At 47.2% G+C, this 11,651-nt stretch overlaps 1 protein-coding gene across 1 annotated transcript; it reads right to left on the bottom strand.

Moving 5' to 3' along the window:
• Positions 1–7,864: 7,864 nt before the first annotated feature.
• On the bottom strand, positions 7,865–8,872 carry LOC119254092 (collagen alpha-1(I) chain-like). Its single transcript, XM_037521257.1, has one exon. It carries the CDS (start codon positions 8,870–8,872, stop codon positions 7,865–7,867), a length of 1,008 nt encoding a protein of 335 aa, XP_037377154.1.
• Between the last annotated feature and the right edge of the window lie 2,779 nt (positions 8,873–11,651).

Raw genomic sequence — 11,651 nt, 5'->3', positions numbered from 1 at the left:
GTAGGTAATTAGGGCTGCATGATCCACCTCCTAGCTGACTCTGGCCAGAGATAGTTTTATTACTCTACAGTGCTCTCAATTTTGTTACACATTGGAATGCCTGCAGCAGGTGGCGGGGGTTGGGGGGACTAAAAAAATACTGAAAATATACCATGCCCAACCCAAACCAATGATATCCAAATAACTGGGGAGAGAATCTGGCATCCAGTAGGTATTTCACGTCTCCCTGGTGGTTCTCATGTCCAGCAAGCAGCCAGACCTCCTTTTTCCTAAGTGTAAGGCCGGACTGGGCAAGTGCAGGTTTTCTGATCATGCAGACTGGGTAAAGGAGGAGTCAGAGTCCTTAGTGGGTTTTTGCAGGTCTTTTATTGGGGTTCACCAGGCATATGGCAGGCAGGGGTGCTGGCTGGGAGGCCTGCCAGCTCCCAGCCCCCCAGCCCCCAGCAAGTCTTCACTCAATCTGGGCTCTCAGGGTTTTCTGCTGCTTCTCGGCTTCTCTTTCGGCTTCTGCTTCGGCTTACTGTGCTTCTACTGCTGCTACTGCTACTGCTGCTGCTGGCGTCCCCGTGACGCCGCCCTTAAAAAAGCACAGTCTTAGCTCAGCTGAATCATCTACCTATGCCCACACCCTACTCCAGGTGCCCGCCATCAGGCATGCATTCAGGAGGATCCATCATCTATCCTGATGGCGGAAGGGCAGAAAAGCCTGATATTTTCTTTACCCTACACTAAGGTTTCGATCTGATTGAAAATGCAAGTAGGGCCTCCCCTGGTGGTGCAGCGGTTGAGCGTGGGCTCCGAAGCTGCCAGCAGCCTCTGCAGCCGGTTCGATCCCTGGCTGCTCCCCGGCCACCGGCGAGGGTCCCACATGGCGCGCAGACCTCTCCTGCTGCCCGCTGCTCCCTCAGCAGTATATTTCGTCACTCTGCCTTTCTGTTCCTGCTCTGGCTCTGGTGAATTCTCTCACCCTCCCGCGCTTCTGACTATGCCAGTGCTTGTATAAATAAATAAATCTTAAAAAAAAAAAAAGAAATGCAAGTACTGCTGGAAGGTCACTGTGTTTTGTTGTGAATGGGTTGGAGGCTTCCTGAGGGTAAGCAAAAGATTTAATGACCCATTGAACCTTTCCAAGAAAATTGAGAGCAGATGGAGACCAGGAAATCTGGAGACTAAATATAGCTTCCCCTACCCAGAACTACTCATTTTAGAGGAAGAAGGCTGCTGGGAGCGGGAGGAGAAAAGAGAGAACCCAGTTCTTAGTTCTTTTTTGCTGCTTCAGCATCTAGAACTAGATCAATTCATAGACCCTAGAGGTATAGCCTGTTGTAAAACATGGCAAGAGAATTAGCTCAGAGATTTGAAAATGGCCTAAGGAAAGAGGGAAGAAGTAAGGGAATTCCCTGTTACCTCTCCCTGATAGGCAATTCTGTACCTTTGCCTTTTTTAGATTGGTTTCTGTGTGCTTTGGTTTTAAGAAATGATTCCTGAACTTAAAAGAAACTTCCTGAATCATAAGGCTTCATAAGACTCTAGTCTATGGTCTTTCCTTTTTTTTAAAGACACATTTATGCATACACCACCACCAGGGAGGCCCTACATATTTTTAAGTTGTAAAGAATAAATAATCCTCTTAAATCATTCTTTCTCTAGAGATATAAATTTTCCTCTTGTATTCGAACATATTTATAACTTCTCTTCAGGGCCAGGAGAGGGTGAGGCAAGTGAGGCATTTGCCTTAGGTTTAAGAGAGCACCCAAAATCTCATTTAATCAGCATACAGAATATTTTAAGGCAATATTGAAAAGTGATGAAAAAATCCATGATGCACAGATTGCCCACCATTAAATAAAAGGAGGATCACAATATTTCTGTGCTAAGCTATTGCAGGGGCAGGAAGGGACGGCGCAGGATCTCTGTAATCTGAGCAGATGGGTAAAGAAGAGTCCTGGAGCCTCCGTGGCTTTTCAGGCTTTTATTGAGCTTTTACCAGGTACACGGCAGACAGGGGGGCCAGGGGGCCAGGAGGCTGGCAGGCCTCCTAGGCCCTGGCGAATCTTCACTCTTCCTGGGCTCTCCAGGGTTCTCTTCTGGTCTTGTTCTCTTCTCTTGTTCTGCTACTCTTTCTTCTTCTTTCCTGCTGGTTCCCATGATGCACCCTTATAAGCCATCTCTGCCAGGTGTGTCCCTATGCATGCCCACACCCTGCTCCAGGTGTCTGCCATCAGGCACGCATGTGGGACTCAGGTATCCATCATTAATGTTAATAGTGGGAGGACAGGAAAGCCGATTAATCACTTACCTACAGCCATATAGGAGCCTAAGGTGAAAAAGGAAAGTTGCCTCACCCACCTCACTCTATTCAGGGCCTTTCCCATATGGAAAAATATTCACCCCAAATCTGGCTCTTAAGAAGTTGTATAAGGTTTGAAATACTTTGACAAATTCGGAAGGGGCCTTTGGAGATTTTTTTTATAGCTCACATAGATTTTAGTACGCTCGAGATAAGAAAGAAAATATAGGTTACCTTTATATCTAATTTATGGTCAGGAAGAGATCATTTATATCCTATGTAAATTGAAAAGCAATTCACATTCTTACAGCTTGATAAATTAGAATGACAGATGGAAACATTTTCAATGATGGTAATGCAAAGGTAAATATTAGACTGTTTCAATCATTGAGAAGCAGCACAACAGATACTTTAATTACTCATGTATTTTTCATCAACATGGACTTTGTTTTCACTAATATATACATATCAATCAATAAAAACTTTGACTATATAGGGTGTCATGATTTCCAGTGTATAACATGTATATTACTTGAATTTTGTGTCAGGAGTATCAACTTTCCTATAAAGTTGGTTTGAATTAATACATATTTCCATCTGGATTTTGAACAAGTGTCAAGTTGGGACATGTTGCTTCCTTAGTTTTCTTGATATGTTAGTGATTGCTAATTTTCCTTGGTGAACTTATTTGAGGCAAGATTTTGAAGAACAGAGCCAAGGAACATTTTGCAGAGGAAGCAAGCTGTGGTGGGTACCATCTGGCAATGGAGGAAAAAAAAAGGAGTCAGACTGACTTCCATGTGGTCAATATGTGGCCTTTTTATTGGAGGACCTAATTTTCATTCATTCAACAAATATTTAAGCATCTACTATATCAAGTACTGTCCTAGGTGCTGGATTCAAGTGAACAAAAGACTGCCCTTATTATGTGAGGAATTATCAAAGGGAGGTGAGTGTAATAGCAAAAGTGATTATTTCATTTAGAAACATGGAAATAAAGAATGAGAAAGAAATCAGTTGCCTGAAACAACTACCTGGTTTAATTCAATTCCATTCTCTAAGTGCTTTATAGGACCTGCTGAAATGCCCACAGGTATGGTATGTCACTAAATGGGGAGTATAAATCTGGTCCAGATTATGGAGTAATGGGGGATAATTAGTCAAATATTTGTCATGTGAAAATACAGCCTGGGATTATCAGGTCTTGACCAGGAGGTTTGTGTGTGTCTTTTGATGTTTATATTCCAGACTAATTCAGATTTTTCATAGCATCATTGAGTCAGAGATTTTAATTTATAGCCTTTGTATCAGGTAGGAATCCAGCAAAACCAGAGCATCTTGAGTTTCAGATAGCACCAACTGTAGTAACTCCAAGACAAAAGAAAATCCTGTATTAGCTAACACATCCTTGAACCCTTGGGAGCCAGATGATTTGGATCATGATTTGGGTGACCTGACATCTCATTATCTTGTTTTACTAGGTAGTCATTCATTTATTCACTCAGACATTCATTCATCAAACATTAGTAATTGGGTTCTCTGGCTGAAAAACTGGTCTATTCAGTCTAGTGGGACTTTGCTAGCCTTCACACTGTGAGGTAGGAAGCTTCCAGGTAGGCCAGCAACCCATCCAAGTGTGCCACCCAGCATACAAGGGGGTCTCATAGAGAGGGAAACCCAATCTAATCTGTGGTTGCCAAATTAAACTGATTCTGAAAGGTCTTTATCTGGCTTCTACCAATTAATGCAACACAAACTTTAGAAGACCCAGTAACTGGTTTCAAGCTAGTGAGGTTTACTGTGGCTCACAAAATAGGGGAGAGGCCTGCCCTCAGCCACACTTCTGAGAGTGGAGAGGCTCTTGGTTTTATGAGGTTGATCACCAGGGCAGGGAAGCAGGGTTTTTGCTTGCTGGGTTTCCCACCTCCCACGAGGGAAAGCACCTCTCTGTTTATTATGTTTTCAACAAAAGGGTGGTAACAAACAAAGACCAGGTTCTAGGCGCCCTGTAACAATAATGCTAACCTCAGAGAAGCACAAAATAGATATATGTAGAGTCATTAGAGGATCACTTGGATTTATTTCTGAGGGTGGTAAAGGGACGATGTCACTGAGGTACTCATCTAAAATATATTTCATCTAAAATATATTTGGTGGCTTTGCATGGGTATTTTCTGTTTCAGAAGAATATATTCTGGTTCACTCCAGGTTTTCCATTTTCAGTATGTTGACCCTGATACTCAAGAAGGAATCATGAGCTTTCACTGTTTTGAGAACTGTCCTCTAGGTGGCGCCATTGACAGCGCTCTGAATCTCCTGGGGCCTGCTTCCCTTTCTCACCAGCGAAGTCCCTTTTTCCCTAGGTCAGACAGCCTTGTCAACAAGCTCTTTCCACAGAGCAGCCCTTTCTAGCTCTCTTAGGATATGCAATGCTTCAGACTGACATCTAATTGGTCTTTCCAGTGACCATTGTGCCCCTGCTCCATTTTCTTTTGGGTTTTTTTGATTGGCAACTTGGAAAACTGTTCCTTCTGAACTCCTGTAAGTTGTCCATTCTCTATACTATAGGTCAGCAGAGAGTGCTGCTCATTTCGTGTTGTGTTTATTCTTTTACGTGGATTGTCTTCCCAAATACAATATTAAACCTTTAAAAGGCTTAGTACGGCCCAGGCAATGGCATTGTGCCCTGCCTTGGATGGCAATTGGCGAGTTTATTGTTGATGTAATGTGGTGGTGGCATTCTTTTGTTTATTCATCACTTGCTGGGATAGATACTCTTTTGGTGCCCTAAAAAGTTATGAAAGATAGGTCACTGCTCTCATGCAACTCCTGATCACTCGTGACAGGCAGAGAAGAGAAAGAGCAACAGACCCCTGGTGCATGGTGCCGTGCATGCTGGGAAGCAGCCATGCTAAATGACTCTGGGAAGTGGAAGGCTGTGGGCTACTTCCCCAGCGTTCCTTTTACAAGGCTGCAGCCTTTTTCCTTTTCGATCTTTACTTCTGGAGACTAATCTGTTTTATTTTCCAATAACCAAAGGACAGGGAGAAATCATGAGGGTAGGTCTCAAGATACCACGAAGAGGTGTCTGTTCCCATTTTCCTCTGGGGTTCAATGACCCTACAGTTTTGTGGTTTGCATTTTAGCTATCTAGTAGTTGCCCTTAAATTTGCAAAATGATTTTTCATTGTTTGGGAGGTGGTTTGGAATTGCTGATGTACTTTTAAGTGGCATAATGTATTTCTTGAAAACTTACTCTTTGGATATATCCAAATATTTCCTTTTCTAGGAAGGTTCTAGTTCCCTTGAATAAAATGCATTACACCTTCCTTTTTTATACTTTTATCTTGTTTCTTCTATCACAACAAACAAATTGATTGCATTTTGTCTTTTATTGTGACCATAGGGGATCTTGTAATTCCATAAAACTATAGTCTACTGAGGGCAAGGACTGTATTTTATTCATCTGACTGTTTCTTCCGCACTTTTACCTTATTTACACACACTAGGCAATGAATAAATATTTGCTAATTTAATTATGGAGGCTTTGTATCAATAACATATTTCATGTTCAGTAGCTTAATTTAGAGTATTTGCTGCTAAAACATGGTGAACAAAGTCAGTAGTTTCGACATGGATTTTACTTACTTGACTTACGTTTTATGAATATTTGCTTGGCAAATGCTCTCCAGATATATATGCAAAATTTTCAAGATAGATCTGGGCTCACACTTGGAATTTTCTCTTCCTGTTTCCTTCTAGGAATCCACACATAGCTTTATCACTGTAGAATGTTGTTTTTTCTTACTTCCTGTTTCTTCCCAATATTTGAAGGAACATTATTCTACTAGTTTGTTTTATTCACTCACATACTTAGTAAGTGCCAAGTAATGTGCCTGATACTAGGGATATAGGGGTGAAAAACAGACTTTGATTTTATCTACAATGCACTGTAATTTAATTCCTTTGATCAAAAAATAGTTCAATTCCGTCAACATGGATTGATCAACTGATAACTTGATGGCACAGTTTGAGACATATTTTTAAAACTCTCAGAGATCCTGGGTTCGGAAACAGACACTTGAAGTTTCTGACTTTCATTTGATTTTCTGGTGTTTTGTATCTCTCTGAAAAACACACACACATGTATTATATATGGGTATATATGAAGATATCAAATTTTAATTAAAATTTTTTTCCTGAAGCCATTATAATTGTCTGTATATATTGAATTTCACATTTTAATTTCATTAGTCATTTAAATTTTTAATTTCACAGCAAATCTAGTGGCTTTTTGCAGAATTCATATAATGGGGGGGGGGTAGGGAGGTAGGGAGGTTTGTCATTTCTGCAGGCCAAGGAGAAATGTAGTAATTTTCTAGGCCAAATATCCTTTTAAGAAGGGAGACAAACTATACATCTTATGTTTCCAAAATTTGTTTGCTCTAACCTCGTGTGTGGGGGGCGGTGGGGGGGGGGGGGGGTGGGGGGGAAGAGAGAGACTGGAGGTGGAGGTAATGGAAAATGAAAGAAGGTAGTCGTACACTTGTCATCCATGAAACTGGTGTGTATTTTTGACCTGTACTCATGACCTTAAATTATACTTCGATCCAACAGGTTATACCAGACTTCTCAGAGAAAACATAAAATGTGAAAAAGGGATTTCCTTCATACAAGTTAGTCTCAAGACCTCAGTTTTCATTAAGGTGGGAAGGGATATGAGTTTTGCCCCCTTATTAGACCAAATAAAATCTGAACAAGCAGTTTGGGCTACATATCAGTATATCTCAACAAAATAAGCAACACCATTTTAAAATCAACTGCCTCAGTCAAAGTAGAGAAAACAACCGAATGGAGTTTTGCTGGAGCGATCTTGGCATTTCCATTTTTCTATTTTATTTTTTCCTGTTATTCCCCCTCCCCCCCCCCCCCCCCCGGTTCCACAATATTTTCGATTTTCCCAGAAGTCGTCCATAAATTCATTCTCGGTCTGGAAGGATAAATTCGATGACTTGGCTGTTAAACATCATGTGCCTTTTCAACAGGACAGTTGGTAAAAAAAAAAAACAACAAAACAAGCTCAATGGAATGACAAGTTGGGAGCCATCAGGAAGCTCTTGGAAACTCGGGCAGCTTCATTTTTCCGCTCGGGATTTAGATTTCTGGCTCCAGCAACTTGGTGGACAGTTCAGCCTCTCGGTCCCCCACTTCCCTCCGGGAGTCGGGGGCAATTTCTTCTCCCCGGCCACAGCCCCCCACAGAGCGTGCCGCGTGGAGGCCACGATGGAGAGTATCTGATTTTCCGCGCCCGAGCCGGGGTCAGGGCTGACGCGAGACACTTTCTGGCAGAATGGCGTTTTGGAAATAGGCACGGGCAAGCCAGCCCGAGCGGCCGGGAGCGGCCGGCACCGCAGGCCGGTGGGGGCGCGGGCGCGCGCCGGGCCGGGTGTGGGCGGCGCCGGCCGGTGCGGCGGGCCGTTGGGGCTGCAGCCCGCGCCTTCCCGGAGGGTCCCGGCCGCCGGCCCGGCCCGGTGGGCTGACAGGCCGGCGGCGGCCGCCATATTCCTGCGTTTCCTAGCCCGACCGGCGGCCGGCCGCGGCGGGCTGGCGGCGGCGCGAGCCGCGGGGCCGCAGTGACCGCGCCGGCCGCGGGCCCCGCCACGGGCGCGGGAGGGGGCGGCTCCGGCCGGGCTCAGGGGCCGACCCCGCCGGGCGCGGGGCGGGCGAGGCGACGGGCGCTCGGGGAGGCGGGGAGGCGCGGCGGCGGCGGCGGCGGGGAGCCGCGGAGAGCCGGCCGGGAGAGGCCGGGCGGCCCCGCCCCCCGCTCCCCTCCTCCCGCGCCCGTCCCCTCCTCCTCCTCCCCCTCCGCCTCCTCCCGGATCTGTGCTCCAGTTCAGAGAAAGAAGAAAATGTGTGTGTGTGGCGAGGGGGAGGGCGAGCCCTGAGCAGCCGCTGCGCGCCCGGCAATCCGGGACGGGGGTGGGCGTCTGCGGAGGCGGCGCGGAGGCGGAGGAGCGCGCGGCGGCCCGGCGGGCGGGCGGGCGGGGGGCGCGGGCAGGGCCGAGCGCGCCCGGGAGCCGGGGCAGGCGGCGGCGGAGAGCGGACGCGCCAGGCGCGGAGAAGCCGTCGGCGGCCGCTCGCGGCGGAGACGCCCCGGTGGATGCGCGCTCGCCGCCGGGCGCCCGGCTGAGGGGAGCCTCGGCGGCGGCGGCGCGGGGGGCGAGGCGGGCCTCCCGCTCTCGGGGAAGGAGGCGCGGGCGTCTGAGCGAGGCCGGGCGCGGCGGCCTTCTCTCGCGCGCCCCCCGAGCCCGCGCCCGCGCCCGCCGCCCGCGCCCGCCTCGCTCTTCCCGGCGGCCCCAGCCACCGCTCCCGCGGGCCCCCCTGGTGGCCCCGGCCCTGGCCGCGGCCCCCGCAGCGGCCCCGGCGCTCGTCGCAGACGCGCGACCCGGCGGCGGAGACTCCGCGGCCGGCGCTGCCCCGTGGGAGCGAGGGCGGGAGGGTGTGTGTGCGCGCGTGTGAGCCGGGGGTGCCCGCGGGGCGGTAGCGGAGGCACTTTGGAAGAATGACTCTGGAGTCCATCATGGCGTGCTGCCTGAGCGAGGAGGCCAAGGAAGCCCGGCGGATCAACGACGAGATCGAGCGGCAGCTCCGCCGGGACAAGCGGGACGCCCGCCGGGAGCTCAAGCTGCTGCTGCTCGGTGAGTCCGGCCCACGGCCCGCCTGCGTGGCCTCCGCGGCCGCCACCCCAACGGCCACCCCCGGACCGCTGTCCGCTGCGCCCCCCGCCCGCGGGGGCCCGCGGCTCGCTCCGACCCTCCCGGGCGCGCCCCCGGCCACTACCCGCACCCGCGAGCGCGGACACCCAGATTTGCGCGCGCGCGCGCTCGCGCGCAGGGGTCGGGGCTACCCGGCTCCGGACCTCGGCGCGCGTCTTTGGGTGTCCCTGGGGGCTGTGCCTTCGGGGTGCGCGGTTGTGTGCGGTGCCTGTGTTAAATGTTAGACTACTTTGGGGGACCGGCGCGGGGCTGGGGGGGTGGGCAAAGGGGTGGAACTTCCAGCGGCGTGGCCGCGGCGCCCCGCGGGGTGGTGGAGTGGCGAGCTGTGTGTGTAGCCTGGAGGTGGAGAGAGGAACCTGGACACATGGGGGGATGGCGGGCGGTGGGGTGGCCTGTGTGCATCCATCATCAGTGCATTCTGGGGTCAAGAACGGTGGAAAGGTGGGCACATTCACGACCGGGTTCTCCGAGGAGGGAATAGAGGTTGGCCTTCCGAAGAAAGGGGCTCCATTGGTGGGGGGTTGGGGGGATGGGAGTCGGGGGCAAGCCCAAATGTGCCACCTAAGTGCAGTTCTCTAGCCACCAGACTACCGAAAAGAGAGACCCCAGAAGAGTTTCTTGACCAGTGGTTGGTGACAGGCGTGTTGTTCCTCTGCACCATTCCTTCCATTTAAAGATGAGGGAAAGGCGAGCGTGGTGCGTTGTGGTTGTTGACAGCGACGGGTATCTTTTGTTTAATGAGGCAACCCAAATGTAGGCCTGAATTCACAATAGTTACTACTGCGAACCAGTGCGGCCTCTCAGTTACTCTCCTGGAAACAAATAGAAACCTTTTGTTTAAAACGGACAGCGTTTTAGTGTCTTTGGAATCTGGGCTAGAAGGAAAACGGGAAGTGAACAGCAATAAATTCCCTTTCATCTAAAACAAAACCAAAAACACCCAGCCAACCTGACATTGTGTCTTAACATTAAGTTAGAAGGAAAAATGTCATTTCTCAAATAAGAATTCTATTGATGATTATCTCTGAGTGAACGTTCACAATCATAGCCATCAGGGTTCACACACAAGCCAGCCTGACATAACTCTGAGCTATTGTTGTAGGAAGAGCGAACAGCTTTGCAGTAACAGGCCTGAAAAATGTCTGCACTTGTGTTTTGGACACTTGCGTGTATAATGTGTCTCTGAAACATTTCTGTAAGAAAAAAATACTGTATTGTCAGATTTGAGAAGCATGCATTTTCTTTCTTGAGCATTCCATCTCCTGCTTCATTTGCCTTGGGACTGAACTGCTTATGTACTGAATCATTTACAAGAGGGAACAAAATATAATCATCACAGATAGTTACAAATGGTTAATTCACATGCCATGCTTTATGTCTTCATTTTGAAATTAGATTAGATAAATGTGCACATGTTTATAAAGAACAGAAGGCAAAGCTCTGGATAAAAAGCTTAAGGGAATGAAGTCAGGGGAAGGGAAAATGGCAATTGGAAAAATGATTTTTTATTTTATTTTATTTTTATGTTCGTTTTGGCCTGCTTCTAGTAACTAAAAATGTGTAGATCAATGCTTTCTGAATTTTCAAGATTGAGAAGAAAATGGGGCAAGAGAAAATATGTATATTGTGTTTAAGTCCACAATTAAGGGAAAAAGCATGTATTTTAGAGAGATGTAAAAAAATGTTACTCCCCCCCACCCCCACCTTACATCTTTGTTTCTGTTTAACTATGAATAGGGTGTTTGAGATCTCTCAAGCCAAGCCTATAAGCCTGAAATGTGACATCTTGGGTTCCTAGCAGCCCTGAATTTAGCCCAGAGGGTTTGTTTGTCTGAGGGCCTAGGTTTGAATGCCTAGGAGGCGGACTTTTGGGGAAATAGGCATATATGGAAGTTTAATTACATACTGTGGATTTAAATAACATACTATGCTTTTAAAAATGAGATAATTTTATGAAGAAAAAAATTTAAACAGTTTCACTGCTCACGTAGTGATAATGTGGAGAACTCCCCCCATTGTTAGATATTTGAGTGGTGTTTAATATAGCCCTCCCACCCCAAATATGGCTCATTAGAAGAGGTAGAAAATTGTGTCATTAATTTAGTACCTACATCCATTACTAACATTTAAAAATTATATAGCTTTCTATTAGAAATAAGATCCCTATTCATGTGTGAATTGCTACAGTTGATGTTTTAGGTATGTTGCTTTTGTACCCTAACTACTGCAGTACCTACACTATATAGTAAATTCCATATACTAGATATAGACTTGTGTTTTTTGTATGGGTGTTTGATTTCATGATGTTTTGAGTCCAAGGGAGGAGGAGTTGATTTGATCAGGTGAAGTTCCTCTGTTTGAAGAACTCCTGATGTCTTCCAGTTCCTTCATTTATTTTAATAACACCTATCCAAAGGTGGTTACAGAATGGATCCCTTCACATTTTAATGGTTTTCCAATATTTTTAACTACTTCATTTAAATCAAAGAATCATTCTTATATTAAAGGCTATTCTATATAAATTTCTGCATAAAATTATTTCAAGACATGACATCATTTTAGTGGAAATAGATTTGTTTTGCAGG

This window comes from Talpa occidentalis, unplaced genomic scaffold (genome assembly GCF_014898055.3).
Source record: "Talpa occidentalis isolate TD23 unplaced genomic scaffold, MPIMG_talOcc4v2.1 talOcc4.291, whole genome shotgun sequence".
Classification (NCBI taxonomy): domain Eukaryota; kingdom Metazoa; phylum Chordata; class Mammalia; order Eulipotyphla; family Talpidae; genus Talpa; species Talpa occidentalis.
Note: the sequence above shows the minus strand (reverse complement) of the source record. Positions and strands in the feature narration are given on the sequence as shown.

Bases quoted from the DNA above. Each gene is read 5' to 3' on its own strand.
- LOC119254092 (XM_037521257.1), bottom strand. From the start codon at position 8,872: ATGATGGACTCCAGAGTCATTCTTCCAAAGTGCCTCCGCTACCGCCCC.